The 17,325-nt window shown below is 46.3% G+C and overlaps 1 protein-coding gene across 3 annotated transcripts; it reads left to right on the top strand.

Annotated features, from left to right (window-relative positions):
• The first annotated feature begins 270 nt into the window (after positions 1-270).
• Positions 271-3,167, top strand: LOC115205368 (zinc finger protein 500). 3 transcript variants are annotated; one of them, XM_029771282.1, is made up of 5 exons: positions 271-556; positions 914-1,248; positions 1,352-1,476; positions 1,663-1,807; positions 2,330-3,167. In XM_029771282.1, exons 2-5 carry the CDS (start codon positions 945-947, stop codon positions 3,112-3,114), a joined length of 1,359 nt encoding a protein of 452 aa, XP_029627142.1. In that variant the 5' UTR covers positions 271-556; positions 914-944; the 3' UTR covers positions 3,115-3,167. The 3 variants fall into 3 exon arrangements, with proteins under 3 accessions (XP_029627142.1, XP_029627143.1, XP_029627140.1); XM_029771283.1 differs by having other exon boundaries at positions 810-1,248; positions 1,687-1,807; XM_029771280.1 differs by having other exon boundaries at positions 810-1,248.
• The last annotated feature ends 14,158 nt before the right edge of the window (positions 3,168-17,325 follow it).

The raw sequence follows: 17,325 nt of genomic DNA, 5'->3' as shown, positions 1-17,325 counted from the left end.
AGTTGTTAGAATTATAAGTGTATGTATGTCCTTTAAGGTCCTTGTGTAATGTGATATTGTACCCCCTAGCCCCGCCCTTAGCCCAATTGTCCTTTGTATATTATTTATATATACTTGTGTTCCCACATGTACTTCCTGTATTGATTTGTTGTTAATAAAATAAAAAAGCTTTAGATCTCCAAACTCATTTCCCTTTTGCGGTCACTCCATCTACCCGGCTAGGGAATTGCAAATCCCGTAGAGGAGAACGTCTCATTCTCGCGAGACTGAGAATCAACATGGCTCGCTTCCATAGATTTCGCTAGCCATTTTAGTGAATTGAAAAATCCAGAAATCTGAGAGTTTGAGTTGTCTACTCGAATTCCAAATGACTCGACCAATAAAGCAAGTACTGTAGCTACATACAGTAACGGCTCTTCCAGGTTTCTTGCGTCTTTGTTAACCAGCTAGCTAGATAACGTTAACTGAGTCTGCCATCCATAGCTACCCTTGTTTAGCTGTCTAGCTATCTTGATTTGCCTGGCTGCACTCTTCAGTCTTCAGTGTTTGTTTTAAGGTAAGTCTCATCTGTTATTAACAACATGTAGACTGGATATTAGTGGTTTAGCCAGCTAACGAGCAGTGATTCTGGAGGGGTGGGGTGTTGGCTACTTGGCTTTGTAGCTAGTTATGCTTCACAGACTGGCTCAGATCCAGATAAGTGTGGTGGACTGGAGAGGAGACGGATGTAGCCAGGTTGACTCCAACATTGCTGCATGTCAGATAGAGGGTCACATCTATATAAATTACTGTTCCATCTTCTACCATAGTGACATCCTCCTCATCACCACCCCACCTGATTGACAGCAAAGAAGTGCTCCTCTCCTTGGGACTCGGTGTAACCCTCCACCCTATCTACCCCTGTTGCCCCCAGAGCAGGGGGTAAGGACACCACCATAGCCACAATGCTGGAGTCTGTAAGGAACACGTTTCACGCCCAGCTGGCCACCGTCATGGACTCCCTGCTGGCGGCAGCGGTGTGTGAGATCGCCAAAATCTTTGAGAGCAGTCTGTGTGAGCAGCAGGAGGAGCTGACACAGAGAGGAGAGGAGATCACAGGCCTGAGGGGGAGGCTGGAGCGGGCAGAGAGGAGGCTGAAGAAGGAAGGAGAGGAAGAAGAAGGAGAGGGCCTACTGGATGTGGTAGAAGGACCGGTGAGAAAAACAGGAGGAGATGGCAGCCCTAGGCAGCAGTCTGAACCAAGAGCTGGTAAGAAAACCAGATGTCTCATCTGCAAATGATATTAGGAACATTTTGGTTGAAAACACCCCTAAACTACTGTCTGGTTGTCTGTCTTGCACCGTTTGTTCAGGTTCAAGCTGGGATTCGGATGCGGCCTCTGAGACCCCCCCACTGGTCCAGGACAGCGGGTGTAAGAAGTCCCACAGGATGAAAAAGGAGAGGACTGAGCTGGAGGGGTCCTCCATCAAAGAAGAGGTCAGTCAGTCAGTCATTCTCTAACACAATAAGAATGTCTGTCTTTCTCTATTTAATTAATTCGTTTTATTCTATGTCACAAAGATAGTCATGCTGCTTTGAGTTTTTAATGGTTAATTTATTCAAAGGCTGTTAACACAGCTGTGATGCTGGCCCCCACATTAATGTTTTATTCTCTCCCTTCAGCTTAAACATTGCCCTCTTCCACAGTTCGAGGAGCCCCACCCTGCCCCTGTGGAGGGGGAGGGCCAAGGGCCAGGGAGGAGCTCTTCTGCTGGGGGTCAGAGGCTGGGAGAACCCTTGTCTGACACAACAGGGACCAAGGCAAAGTGTAAGGAAGTGTAATCCTTAACCAATCAATCTACATGTTTGTGTCCCTCCAGGATTTAGCGATTCTGCGATAGATAATTTTTTTGGGTAAATCAACAATTCCTTGTATATTATGCTAGGACTTGCAAATTTGGCCAATCAACACACTATTATTGCATAAAACAGTCAAATCAATATTAACATTTGCACATAAAACTGTCCAATCACCTCAGTGCAAAAAGAGGGCTTTCAATCTTAACCAGTCACCTCACTTTTACTGCATACAATTGTTCAATCAAACACGTCAACAAACTTTTCCCCCAGTCAGCGAATTTTTGTGACAAAATCATTGCAAATTGCCACCCAAAATGTCAGAATTGCCGCAAGCAAAATCAAGCATTTTGGCCCACAACTATCGCAACTAAACGCTGTGATTTTAGAGCAAATAAACCTTGTCTGTTCATACTGTATCGTATTTTATACTTGTGGAATTGTTGGAATGAGTGTATTGAGCTCCCTTCATGATGTTCCTATCTCTTGGTAGTATCCCATTGGGAGGGAGACCCCAGACCTCTTCAGAGCCAGAGCTCCACCTCCTTCTTCCATGGCCCCCGGGTTGGACATTTCTCTCCCAGACCCGACCACAGGTCTCCTGGGCTTGACCCCTGGGCCAGTGGGGTTCCTCTAGAGCTTCAGGATCCAAGCTTCCTGGACCAGAGCCCAGACCAGGTACTAGAGCAGAGAGAGCCCCGACAGTCACAGGACCAAACCAACCAATCCCAGAGAGGCCTGAGACCAAGAGACGACAGAGGGAGGGGCCTAGTTCATCAGAACCGCTGGTCATTGGCTGCTAAGGATCCAGTCAGACCACACACCAACACACACGCTCAGAAACACGCACAAGGTCACGCACACACACTGGGCGGGGCGAGACCCTACACTTGTCCGTACTGCGGCAAGAGCTTCAGCTACCCGTCCCACCAGCGCAGGCACCTGCTGCGCCACACAGGGGTGAGGATGTACCCCTGCTTGGTATGTGACAAGAGCTTCCTGACTCCGTCAGAGCTCACGGTGCACACCCGCGTCCACACAGGGGAAAGGCCGTTTGGCTGCACCCAGTGTGGAAAGCGTTTTGCCCGCAGCGGGAACCTCCGGGCCCACCAGAGAGACGTCCACCTGGGGAAGAGACCCTTCGTCTGCCAGGAGTGTGGCAAGAGATTCGCCCACAGGGGCAACCTGAGGGTGCACTACCAGAGGGTACACCAGGGCCTGCCATACCATGAGGATGAGTATGACCAGGATGGCAACGCTCTCCCCTCTACTGGGTAAAGGGTCAACAGGGTCACATTCAGTAGGAGCTAATGGGAGAAAACATTTTAAAATGGAAAATGAGGGTTCTTACAGTGCATTTGGAAAGTATTCAGACCCCTTCACTTTTTCCACATTTTATTACGTTATAGCCTTATTCTAAAATGGATTAAATTGTTATTTTTCTCAATCTACACTCAATACCCCATAATGAATAAGCAAAAACAGGTTTTTAGAATATTTTGCAAATGTATAAAAATAAACCTGGGGAATATTTACAGGGGAGAGGAGGGGGGATGAATGAGCCAATTGTAAGCTGGGGACTAGGTGACTGATGGTATGAGGGCCAGATTAGGAATTTAGCCAGGACACCGGGGTTAACACCCCAACTCTTACAATAAGTGCAACATCCCATCCGAAAGACGACACCTTACACAGGGCAATGTCCCCAATCACTGCCCTGGGGCATTGGGATATTTTTTTAGACCAAAGGAAAGAGTGCCTCCTAATGTCCCTCCAACACCACTTCCAGCAGCATCTGGTCTCCCATCTAGGCACCGACCAGGACCAACGCCGCTTAGCTTCAGAAGCAAGCCAGCAGTGTGATGCAGACCCTTTACTCATTACATTGTTTAAGCACCTTTGGCAGTGATTACAGCTTTGGGTCTTATTGGGTATGACACTATAAGCTTGACACACCAGTATTTGGAGAGTTTTTCCAATTCTTTGTAGATTCTCAAGCTCTGTCATGTTGGATGGGGTGCGTCTCTAGAGATGTTCGATTGGGTTGAAGTCTGAGTTCTGGCTAGGACATTCAGAGACTCGTTCCAAAGCCACTCCTGCATTGTCTTGGCTGTGTGCTTAGGGTCGTTGTCCTGTTGGAAGGTGAACCTTTATCCCAGTCTGAGGTCTTGAGCGCTTTGGAGCAGGTTTTCATCAAGCATCTCTCTGTACTTTGCTCCGTTCATATTTCCCTTGATCCTGACTAGTCTCCCAGTCCCTGCCACTGAAAAACATCCCCTCAGCATGATGCTGCCTCCACCATGCTTCACCGTAGGGATGGTGCAAGGTTTCCTCCAGACGTGACGCTTGGCATTCTAGCCAAAAAGTTCAATCTTGGTTTCAGCAAACCAAAGAATCTTGTTTCTCATGGTCTGAGAGTCCTTTAGGTGCCTTTTGGCAAACTTCAAATGGGCTGTCATGTGCCTTTTTTACTGAGGAGTGGCTTCCATCTGTCCACTCTACATAAAGGCCTGATTGGTGGAGTGTTGCAGAGATGGGAGAACCTTCCAGAAGGACAACCATCTCCACAAAGGAACTCTGGAGCTCTGTCAGAGTGACCATCGGGTTCTTGCTCAGTTTGGCCAGGCGGCCAGCTCTAGGAAGAGTCTTGATGGTTCCGTAATTTTTACATTTAAGAATGATGGAGACCACTATGTTCTTGGGGACCTTCAATGCATAAGACATTTTTTGGTACCCTTCCCCCCCCAGATCTCTGCCTTGACACAATCCTGTCTTGGAGCTCTACGGACAGTTACTTCAACCTCATGGCTTGGTTTTTGCTCTGACATGCACTGTCAACTGAGGGACCTTATATAGACAGATGTGTGCCTTTCCAAATCATGTCCAATCAAGTTGTAGAAACATCTCAAGGATGATCAATGGAAACAGGATGCACCTGAGCGCAATTTCGAGTCTCATTGCAAAGGGTCTGAATACTTATGTAAATAAGGTATGTTTTTCTAAAAACCTGTTTTTGCTTTTGTCATTATGGGGTATTGTGTGTAGATTGATGAGAAAAACAATTAATTTAATCTATTTTAGAATAAGGCTGTAACGTAACAAAATGTGGGGGAAAGGAAAGGGGTCTGAATACTTTCCGAATGTATTTAGCATTTTGTCTTATATGAATTAGGCCTACCTGCACATCTGTCTGCATTTTAAACTAATGTCCCATAGGAATGACTCCACCTGTCAAGTGACAATTATGAAGACAGGAAATGGTGAGAGCGAGAAAGGAAAGCAGCGCTCCCTGCGGGAGGAAGAGAAGGCATTTCTAAGTGTTGCATCATTTAAAAAGGTTGTTATATTGTTAGTAGTGTTTTTATACTGAGAGACGGTGCTTTTACCCTTTACTCTACATGGTTGTGTATGTTAGCAAAAGTGACAAACGTGCAAACTGATTATGCATGATACGATTAGCATAACATTCCCTATTTTGTGTCGTTAGTCATCCTCCATGTGTAGTGTTCATATAAAGTAATTAACCGAAATAAAACCAGGTGTATTCATGGTCGATCTTACAATGATGATACAGTATCTTATTTCTGAATATGCTTTCTTTGGTCCATAAGGTAAGGAAAAGCAGGAACAAGGTTTTAGAAGGTACTGCACTTTTGGGGGGGTAAGTGCAGTACCATTGATTGCCACCAGAGAGCAGTCTTACTGCTCCATTATAATGCATAGAAGACATGTACTTACAGTATAGTAGGCTGGTTGAAGACGTCGGCCTCGTCAGCACGTTTTACGTCTAGTGTGTGTGAAGCATTATTGGCCTGCTGTTGGCTTTGCAAGTCACATTCTCTGCTTTTTACAGAGAGTAGTCCCTTTCCCCTGTTCCCTCAGGTTGTGTCAGACTGTTCTGCTGACCTGTTCGAGGAAGGCACCACACCACTTTCTCACTTGAGTATCTTACCTAGTAATTTGCGATCAAATTTAGCTTTTTTGTAGCTTTGGCAACTATGTATGCGTTTTCTATACCTGTTCACTCCTCTCCCAGTAGGCTTTACAGATGCTCCCCACCCCTTGGCTGCAACCCTTCTAATTTAGTGTACCCTGCACACACAATTCCAATTCCTGGTCTCTGGCGGCGTTTGGAACTGCCGATTTGCGATCAAGAACGCTGAGTTCATCCCTTCAGTCCCTTGACTTTGTTGTCCTGATAGAGACATTGATCACCCCACCCCAGAGAACACTGCTGCTCTCTCTTCATCTGACTACGTTTTCTCTCATAGTCTGAGAGCATCTGGTCGTTGTGGTGGCACAGGGCTACTAATGTCTCCTAATTGGAGATTTTCTCCTTTCTCCCTCTCACCTGTCTCCTCATTTGAATTCCCTGCTGTCACTGTCACTTGTCCACTCAAACTTAGGATTGTTGACATCCATCGCCCACCAGGTGTCCTTAGAGTTCCTCAATGAGCTTGACACCTTGAAAAGCTCATTTCCTGACGATGGCTCACTGCTCTTGATTTCTTTCCAACTCTCTCTTTCCCCTCCCTCCTCTCCTCTTTTGACCTCACCCTTTCCCAGTCCCCTCCCACACACAAGACAGGCAATATGCTTGACCTCATCATTACTAGAGGCTGTTTTCCTACTAATCTCACTGCAACCCCCCTCCAGGTCTCTGATTACTACTTAATTTTTTCTGTCTCCCTTTCCTCCAACCCTACCCACTCAACCCCTGCCCAGATGGTCATGCGCCATCGCAATCCTCTCTCTCTCTCTCTCTCCCATTACTCTCCTCTTCTATCATATCATCTCTCCCTTCTGCTGAATCCTCCTCCCTTCTGTCTCCTGATTTTTCCTCTTCGACCCTACTCTCCTCCCTTTCCGCGTCCTATGACTTGCACTGTCCCCTTACCTCCCGGCCGTCTCGGCCCTCCCCTCCTGCTCCCTGACTGTGTCCCTCTGCGAGCTGACAGAATGAGGCTGCGGAAATAGAGGAAAGGTCATCCGGAAGTTATCATCCTTTCACTCCCTCCTCTTCCTCTGTATCCACTGCTGAAGCAACTTCTATCACTTAACATTTCAAGCTTCTGCCACTAACCCTTGGAAACTATTTTCCACCTTCTCCTCCCTCCTTAATCCTCCACCCCTCCCTCCTCCCTCTCTGTGGACGACTCTGTCAACCACTTTGAAAAGAAGGTGGAGGGCATCCGCTCCTCATTCACTCAGCCTATTGAGTCCACTGGTCTCTCATAGAACTACCCTACGCTTTGGCCTCTTTCTCCCCTCTCTCCAGATTAAATCCTGCAACTAGTGAGATCTGTCCCCTCTGACTACAAAATGGCCCGAGTCACTCCCCTCCTCGAGAAATGACCACTTGACTACTCTGATGTCAAAACAAACAAATCCCTTTATTTTCTTTCCAAAACACTTGAGCGCGCTGTCTCTGACCAACTCTCTTACTATCTCAGAATGATCTTCTTGACCCTAACCAGTCAGGCTTCAAGACAGGTCACTCAACCGAGACTGCTCTTCTCTGTGACACGGAAGCTCACAGCACCCCCAAAGCTGACTCTCCTCAGTTTCATCCTCCTAGATCTATCCACTGCCTTTGACACCGTGAACCATCAGTTCCTCTCCACCCTCTCAGGGCTGGGTGTCTGTCTCTGCACATCACCACCTCAAGCTCAACCTCGACAAGACAGAGTTGCTCTTCCTCCAGGGGAAGGCCTGCCTGCTCCAAGACCTCACCATCACAGTTGACAACTCCACTGTGTCCCCCTCCCAGAGTGCGAAGAACCTTGGCGTGACCCTTGACATCACCTTGTCGATCTCTGCAAATATCAATGCAGTGACGAGCTCCTGCAGGTTCATGCTCTACAACATCCGTAGAGTACGACCCTACCTCACACAGGAAGCAGCGCAGGTCCTAATCCAGGCACTTGTCGTCTCTCGTCTGGACTACTGCAACTCTCTGTTGGCTGGGCTCCCAGCTTGTGCCATAAAACCCAGCAAATTATCCAGAACGCTGCAGCCCGCTGGTGTTCAACCCTCCCAAGTTCTCCAATTTCACCTCGCTGCTCCGCACTTTCCACTACATTTTAGTCATTATCCAGAGCAATTTACAGTTAGTGCGTTTATCTTAAGATAGTTAGGTGGGACAACCATATATCACAGTCATAGTAGGTACATTTTTCCTCAAAGTAGCTATCAGCAAAGTCACTGCTAGTAAGCGGGAGAGCTAGGGTTTCAGATGTTTTCGGAATACCGCCAGGGACTCTGCTGTCCTAGCTTACGGGCAAGATGGTTCCACCATTGGGGTGACAGGACAGAGAAGAGTTTGGACTGGGCTGAACGGGAGCTGCCCTCCCGTAGGGGTGGGAGGCCCAAGAGACCAGAGGTTTCAGAATGGAGTGCTTCGGTTGGGGTGTAGGGTTTGAGTGTAGCCTGAAGGTAGTGAGGGGCTGTTCCTCTTGCTGCTCTGTAGGCTTGTCCCCCCCTCCTCATGCCATTCGTGAGCTAACACTCGCACTTGACTTTTCCCCCTTACTAGCTTTGAGTTTTCTGATTTAAATAAAAATGTACTTACTATGACTGTGATATGTGGTTGTCCCACCAAGCTATTTTAAGATTAATGCGCTAATTTGTAAGTCGCTCTGGATAAGTGTCTGCAAATGACTAAAATGTATACTGTGAACAGGTATTCTTGATTAGTATCTCTCTTTCTCGCTTTGTCTTCTTTCTGTCTCTTTATCCCTCTCTATTTCTCTCACTCACACACACACATACACACACACACACACCAGAATACGGGGTAACTTTCTGGATGGGTCGTTTTCCCCATGCTACTGAGGCCATGATTTGTTCATTGAAACATTACATTCTCTGACCTCTCCCCTCCCCCAAGGTCTGTGGGGTTTAACTGTTCCATTACAGACCTCAGACCCAGGGCTATAGTGTTAGAACACCTCTCAGCCCTCACACAGAGCACAGAGGGAGAGGAATCGCTGTGTGTGCACGCCCAGGTGTTGGATGTTTGTGTACACCGGGTGTGAGTTAGGTCACTGGGTTTTGTGTGTGTATTGAGGAGGAGGTTGATCTTGTCATTCATGTTTGTTTGTGTGGGGGCTAGAGAGAGTGGTGTTGTAGCTTTGCTCTGTGCGTATAGGAGTGTTTGAGGCTTTGCTGTGTTTTCTGTTGATATATTTTGGTATGTGTATATACATTGAGTGTAGAAAACATTAGGAACACCTTCCTAATATTGAGTTGCACCCCCCTTTTGTCCTCAGAACGGCATCAATTCGTCGGGCATGGACTACAAGGTGTCAAAAGCGTTCCATAGGGATGCTGGCCCATGTTGACTCCAATGCTTCCCGCAGTTGACTGGATGTCCTTTGGGTGCTGGACCATCCTTGATACACACGGTGAACTGTTGAGCGTGAAAAATCCAGCAGCATTGCAGTTCATGACACACTCAAGCCGGTGCGCCTAGCATCTACTACCATACCCTGTTCAAAGGCGCTTAAATATTTTGTCTTGCTCATTCACCCTCTGAATGGCACACATACGCAATCCATGTCTCAATTGTCTCAAGGCTTAAAAATCCTCATTTAACCTGTTTCCTTCCCTTCATCTACACTGATTGAAGGGGATTTAACAAGTGACATCAATAAGGGATCATAGCTTTCACCTGGATTCACCTGGTCAGTCTGTCATGGAAAGAGCAGGTGTCCTTAATGTTTTGTACACTCTGTATACAATGTCTCTTTACAATTTCACCAATAAGTTATATCACTGCTTATTCAATGTGTTGTACACAGTGTATTTTTTGGTGTGTATATTTTGGTGTGGTGTATGTAATCCCCTTTCAGCCCCTGAAAATATAAGCAGCTTTGCCCCCAGGGAAAGGAAACAAATGAACAGTTATGCCGACACATGCCTTGGCTGTGTCACCTAAATATTGTCAGACATTTTCATGACATACAGTAAATGGGGTGGTTTTCGGCATCGATGAACTTCAGTATGTGGGAATGGCCTTGTACTGTATTGTGCAGTTACACTGTAACTGACTATGTACCCAGTTACCCATCTCCATTTCTGATCCAACTAGAACTGTTTTTATATATGTTGTTACACTTGGTGTCTTCTCTTCCTAAGGCTACTTGTTCAATTCTCCAGAAAACTATTCTGCTGCCTCTCCCCTGCCCAAAATTCCCTTCCATCACCCCCCCTAAAATATGTAATAAAATATAACTCAGTAGGGGGTTATGGATTCAATGGAATTATCACCCCTCAGATGTGTGTTTTGGTGCATGTGTGTACTGTACTGTACATACATCCGTGTGTGTCGGAGAGCGAGACAGACTGCCAACAGTGGGGGTTAGAGGTTTGTCGCCCAAGGCTGCTCGTAATCTGCTCTACTGTCTGGTCCCCAGGGGCCATGTTTTCATTTAGGTTGCCATTACTGATTGTACTGAATCCTGACTTTAGGGGATTACAGTGCTGTCTGTAGCTGAAGGCAGCATGTTTATTGATCTACCAGACTGTACTGTGGCACTCCATGTGCTAATAGTGTTAGCGGATGCTGGTTTAAAACTTTCATCACTGGCCCCCCAAGTGGCACAGCGGTCTAAGGCACTGCATTGCAGTGCTAGAGGCGTCACTACAGACCCGGGTTCAATCCGAGCTGTATTACAACTGGCCGCAAATGGGAGTTCGGTCAGGCGGCGAAAAATTGGCCCAGCGTCGTCCGGGTTAGGGGGGGTTTGACCCGGGGGGTTTTACTTGGCTCATCGCACTCTAGCGACTCCTTGTGGCGGGCTGGGCGCCTGCTGGCTGACATCAGTTGAACAGTGTTTCTTCCGACACATTGGTGCGGCTGGCTTCTGGGTGAAGCGGGCGGGTGTTAAGAAGTGTGGTTTGGCGGGTCATGTTAAGGGGGATGCATGACTCGACCTACTCTCCCGAGCCCGTTGGGGAGTTGCAGCGACGAGACAAGATCGGAATTGGGGAAAAATACAAAAAATATATTTAAAAATCTTTCATCACTGGCGTCTGTCTCGTAAGCCCTTTTGTGTCTGTTGAAATGTGGATTTTGACGACGTGATTCAGAACCATCTTTTACCGTACAGCATTCTAAATACCAGAGCATTCTATCACCGTCCTCACACAACTGTGGATTTATCTATGTGATATATAACCCCCATCAACCCAGTGTGCATGGAAGGGGTGTAACATATTCCCCTTTGTGAAAAGATGGATGGAGATATAAATACAGTGAATGTGCTTCCGGTTGGGAAGAGGAATGCCGGGATAGAGTGGAGATTCATTATCCTAGCGCTCTGAAGTTCCTGTGTTGTCACGTCTGCTCCTGCGCCTCCCCTCCGGCGTAAGACATCACCAGAGTGTTAACCACCGGCCCTGGGATACATCATTACGCACACCTGTGAATCATTATGATTCACTCCTGGACTCTACTACCTTCATCATTTCCTCCCCTTTATATGTCACTTTCCCAGGTTCACTCACCAGTTGGTATTGTTCTTGTGTATCGGCGTTCTGCCTTATGTTAGTGTTGTGTTCTTGGTTTTGTTGTTTTATTAAAACGTTTCACCTGCACCTGCTTCGACTCACCGCCCCATCATTACATGTGTATTCTGAGTGGCTCTGTGGGTTGCTAGGCAACTCTGTGGCTGAGTGGAGCAGAGTGTTCTGGAGTGGGGATTGGATGAGGGAAGAGCACCGGGTCACTAAGAACTTCACCCACAGCATCAGGCTCTCTGATTCAACCGTTTGATGATCAAGATAAAAGATATTGCTCAATCAGGGTTTCAAATCAAATTGTATTAGTCACATGCACCGAATACAACCTTACAGTGAAATGCTTACTTACGAGCCCCTAACCAACAATGCAGTTAAAAAAATACGGATAAGAATAAGAAATAAAAGTAACAAGTAATTAAACAACAGCAGTAAAATAACGATAGCGAGACTATATACAGGTACAGAGTCAATGTGCGGTGGCACTGGTTAGTTGAGGTAATATGTACATGAAGGTAGAGTTATTAAAATGACTATGCATAGATGATAACAGAGTAGCAATGGTGTAAAAGAGAGGGGGAGGGGGCAATGCAAATAGCCTGGGTAGCCATTTGATTAGGTGTGGTAGCAGAGAGAACAGTCTATGACTAGAGTGGCTGGGGTCTTTGACAATTTTTAGGGCCTTCCTCTGATGCCGCCTGGTATAGAGGTTCTGGATGGCAGGAAGCTTGGCCCCAGTGATGTACTGGGCCATTTGCACTACCCTCTGTAGTGCCTTGCGGTCAGAGGCCGAGCAGTGGCCATACCAGGCTGTGATGCAACCAGTCAGGATGCTCTCGATGGTGCAGCTGCAGAACCTTTTGAGGATCTGAGGACCCATGCCAAATCTTTTCAGTCTCCTGAGGGGGAATAGATTTTGTCATATCCTCTTCACGACTGTCTTGGTGTGCTTGGACTCCAAGGAACTTGAAGCTCTCAACCTGCTCCACTGCAGCCACGCCATGATAACGGTCTAGCACCTGGTTTCCCAAACTCATCAAGCGTTGATTATTTAAATCAGCTGTGTAGTTCTAGGGTAGGACAGAGTTTGGGGAACCAAGTGCTAGACCGTTATCATGGCGTATGCTTTATGTGAGGAAATGAATTTGTCGAGGGACATACAACCTGTAGACTGTCTATGAATAATGCTTTTTGTGATGTGAGATTCTAATGAATCCTCAGTGAATCATACAAACACAGTTTTTCATCAAATCATCACATATCTTTTATTTGTTTATTAAAACCGGGGATTCATTTTGAGGTTTATGTCTCAGTTGAGGGTTGAACTTTGGCAGTGCTGTCTGGACTGGTTCCAACAACATCAGTCTGTTCACTGGCTCTTCCTCTGATCCGTCCATCCCCCTTACCAATCTATCCCTTAGGGATGTTCCCTGTAGTTTGGGACACCATGGCTGCATCTCAATAGTCTAAAATGTCTTGTTCCCTTAATCTGTACTGACGTGAACTAACTGGAGTGGTGGAAGTGAATGCCCGGCAGACATAGTCCCACCATGTTGATGTCACCTCCTCTGCCTTTACAGATCAGTGCAGATGAAGGGGAGGGGAAACCACATCAGACTATTGAGATGCGCTCTGTGCCTTGGGTCCAACCTAGTGGCTGCGTTCCAGCATCGCCAAGGCAACCGGCACAGTCTGTGGGCAAGCCTTCACGGCTGAGTGGCGGTGTCGCTGTGGGATACAAGGCCCGAGGTCTAATCCTCTCGTCTGCGGCCAGGGTCAGGGATGGCAGCCCTTGAAGGACACACTGCGGTGGGGTGGATGAAGATCGAGCTGGATTGTGGGAAGGATATAAAAAAAGTGTGTGTTTGAGATGATAGATATTGCTCAGGGATATTAAGATGTTTAAGTGGGATGGCAAGACTGTATGGTAGTCAATCAAATGTATTTATAAAGACCTTCTTACATCAGTTGATGTCGCAAAGTGCTGTATAGAAACCCAGCCTAAAACCCCAAACAGCAAGCAATGCAGGTGTAGAAACACGGTGGCTAGGAAAAGCTCCCTAGAAAGGCCAGAACCTAGGAAGAAACCAAGAGAGGAACCAGGCTATGAGGGGTGGCCAGTCCTCTTCTGGCTGTGCCGGATGGGGATTATAACAGAACATGGCCAAAATGTTCAAATGTTCATAGATGACCAGCAGGGTCAAATAATAATAATTAGGGTGGTTGTAGAGGGTGCAGGAGTAAATGTCAGTTGGCTTTTCATAGCCAATCATTCAGAGTATCTCTACCGCTCCTGCTGTCTCTAGAGAGTTGAAAACAGCAGGTCTGGGACAGGTAGCACGTCTAGTGAACAGGTCAGGGTTCCATAGCCGCAGGCGGAACAGTTGAAACTGGAGCAGCAGCACAACCAGGTGGACTGGGGACAGCAAGGAGTCATCAGGCCAGGTAGTCCTGAGGCATGGTCCTAGGGCTCAGGTCCTCCGAGAGAGAGAGAGAGAAAGAAAGAAAGAAAGAGAGAAAAAGAAAGCAAAATTAGAGAGAACATACTTAAATTCACACAGGACACCAGATAAGACAGGAGAAATACTCCAGATATAACAGACTGACCCTAGCCCCCCGACACAAACTATTGCAGCATAAATACTGGAGGCTAAGACAGGAGGGGTCGGGAGACACTGTGGCCCCGTCTGACGATACCCCCGGACAGGGCCAAACAGGCAGGATATAACCCCACCCACTTTGCCAAAGCACAGCCCCCACACCACTAGAGGGATATCTTCAACCACCAACATACCATCCTGAGACAAGGCAGAGTATAGCCCACGAAGATCTCCCCCACGGCATAAACCCAAGGGGCGGCGCCAACCCGGACAGGAAGATTACGTCAGTGACTCAACCCACTCAAGTGGCGCACCCCTGCTAGGGACGGCATGGAAGAGCACCAGTAAGCCAGTGACTCAGACCCTGTAATAGGGTTTGAGGCAGAGAATCCTAGTGGAGAGAGGGGAACCAACCAGGCAGAGACAGCAAGGGCGGTTCGTTGCTCCAGTGACTTTCCGTTCACCTTCACACTCCTGGGCCAGACTACACTCAATCATAGGACCTACTGAAGAGATGAGTATTCAATAAAGACTTAAAGGTCGAGACCGAGTCTGCGTCTCTCACATGGATAGGCAGACCATTCCATAAAATGGGGCTCTATAGGAGAAAGCCCTGCCTCCAGCTGTTTGCTTAGAAATTATAGGGACAGTAAGGAGGCCTGCGTCTTGTGACCATAGCGTACGTGTAGGTATGTACGGCAGGACCAAATCAGAAAGATAGGTAGGAGCAAACCCATGTAATGCTTTGTAGGTTAGCAGTAAAACCTTGAAATCAGTACTTGCCTTAACAGGAAGCCAGTGTAGAGAGGCTATCACATTTTTTGGTTCTAGTCAAGATTCTAGCAGCCGTGTTTAGCACTAACTGAAGTTTATTTAGTGCTTAATCCAGGTAGCCGGAAATTAGAGCATTGCAGTAGTCTAACCCAGAAGTGACAAAAGCATGGATTAATTTTTCTGCATAATTTTTGGACAGAACGTTTCTGATTTTTACAATGTTACGTAGATGGAAAAAAGCTGTCCTTGAAACAGTCTTGATATGTTCATCAAAAGAGAGATCAGGGTCCAGAGTAACGCCGAGGTCCTTCACAGTTTTATTTGAGACGACTGTACAACCATCAAGATTAATTGTCAGATTCAACAGAAGATCTCTTTGTTTCTTGGGACCTAGAACAAGCATCTCTGTTTTGTCCGAGTTTAAAAGTAGAACATTTGCCGCCATCCACTTCCTTATGTCTGAAACACAGGCTTCCAGGGAGGGCAATTTTGGGGCTTCACCATGTTTCATCGAAATGTACAGCTGTGTGTCGTCCGCATAGCAGTGAAAGTCAAGATTATGTTTCCGAATGACATCACCAAGAGGTAAAATATATAGTGAACACAATAGTGGTCCTAAAACGGAGCCTTGAGGAACACCGAAATGTACAGTTGATTTGTCAGAGGATTGGGAGATTCGATATAGGCCGATAGTTTTTTATATTTTCTGGGTCAAGGTTTTGCTTTTTCAAGAGAGGCTTTATTACTGCCACTTTTAGTGAGTTTGGTACACATCCGGTGGATAGAGAGCCGTTTATTATGTTCAACATAGGAGGGCCAAGCACAGGAAGCAGATTTTTCAGTAGTTTAGTTGGAATAGGGTCCAGTATGCAGCTTGAAGGTTTAGAAGCCATGATTATTTCCATCAATGTGTCAAGAGATATAGTTATAAAAAACTTGAGTGTATCCCTTGATCCTAGGTCCTGGCAGAGTTGTGCAGACTCAGGACAACTGAGCTTTGGAGGAATATGCAGATTTAAAGAGGAATCCGTAATTTGCTTTCTAATCATGATCTTTTCGTCAAAGAAGTTCATGAATTTATCACTGCTGAAGTGAATGCCATCCTCTCTTGGGGAATGCTGCTTTTTTAGTTAGCTTTGCGACAGTATCAAAAATAAATGTTGGATTGTTCTTATTTTCCTCAATTAAGTTGGAAAAATAGGATGATCGAGCCGGATGAGGGCTCTTCGATACTGCACGGTACTGTCTTTCCTAGCTAGTCGGAAGACTTCCAGTTTTGTGTAGCGCCATTTCCCTTCCAATTTTCTGGAAGCTTGCTTCAGAGCTCGTGTATTTTCTGTATACCAGGGAGCTAGTTCCTTATGACAAATGTTTTTTGTTTTTATGGGTGCGACTACATCTAGGGTATTATGCAAGGTTAAATTGAGTTCCTCAGTTAGGTGGTTAACTGATTTTTGTACTCTGATCTCCTTGGGTAGGTGGAGGGAGTCTGGAAGGGCATCTAGGAATCTTTGGGTTGTCTGAGAATTTATAGCACGGCTTTTGATGATCCTTGGTTGGGGTCTGAGCAGATTATTTGTTGCAATTGCAAACGTAATAAAATGGTGGTCCGATAGTCCAGGATTATGAGGAAAAACATTAAGATCCACAACATTTATTCCACGGGACAAAACTAGGTCCAGAGTATGACTGTGGCAGTGAGTAGGTCCGGAGACATGTTGGACAAAACCCAACATGGTGGCTCTGAAAGCCTTTTGGAATGGGTCTGTGGACTTTTCCATGTGAATATTAAAGTCGCCAAAAATTTGAATATTATCTGTCATGACTACAAGGTCCGATAGGAATTCAGGGAACTCACTGAGGAACGCTGTATATGGCCCAGGAGGCCTTTTTTTTTGTAAATGTAAATTTGCTATCATAAATGTTAGCAACACCTCCACCTTTGCGGGATGCGCGGGGGATATGGTCACTAGTGTAACCAGGAGGTGAGGCCTCATTCAACACAGCAAATTCATCAGGCTTAAGCCATGTTTCAGTCAGGCCAATCACATCAAGATTATGATCAGTGATTAGTTCATTGATTATAACTGCCTTGGAAGTGAGGGATCTAACATTAAGTAGCCCTATTTTGAGATGTGAGATATCACAATTTCTTTCAATAATGACAGCAACGGAGGAGGTCTTTATTCCAGTGAGATAGTGGGTTCTTAGTTAACATATCCAGTGGGTTTTATTAGTTTCATGATGTGTGGGGGCTTTATTGGTTGAGTAGGTTGTAGCTGTGTTTAGGGGGTTGAGATGGGGGTGAAAGCTGATGATTTGGGGTTAGAGCTGATAAATAGGCCTTATTATTAGTTCCCTGCTTGGGGTTAAAACCTAATGGCAGTGGGCCAGAAGCAGAGATGAAACCAAATGTCACTGTCACTTCCATTGCTCTCTGCTCTCCATTTTCTCCCCCACCTCTCTTTTTCTCCCATCCATCCATTCCCGCTCCCTCTTTATAACTCTTTCTCTCTCTCTCTCTCTCTCTCTCTCTCTCTCTCTCTCTCTCTCTCTCCCTCTCCCTCTTGTCTCTAATAATTTGTAGCCGGTG

The sequence above is a fragment of the Salmo trutta genome, chromosome 13 (assembly GCF_901001165.1).
Source record: "Salmo trutta chromosome 13, fSalTru1.1, whole genome shotgun sequence".
Taxonomy (NCBI): domain Eukaryota; kingdom Metazoa; phylum Chordata; class Actinopteri; order Salmoniformes; family Salmonidae; genus Salmo; species Salmo trutta.
This window is presented reverse-complemented; position numbering and strand designations above follow the sequence as displayed.

Excerpts from the sequence above, each read along its gene's own strand:
- LOC115205368 (XM_029771282.1), top strand. The coding sequence starts at position 945 with ATGCTGGAGTCTGTAAGGAACACGTTTCACGCCCAGCTGGCCACCGTC. Across the intron at positions 1,477-1,662 it reads GGTCCTCCATCAAAGAAGAG|CTTAAACATTGCCCTCTTCC; the intron begins GTCAGTCAGTCA and ends CTCTCCCTTCAG. Across the intron at positions 1,808-2,329 it reads AACAGGGACCAAGGCAAAGT|TATCCCATTGGGAGGGAGAC; the intron begins GTAAGGAAGTGT and ends ATCTCTTGGTAG.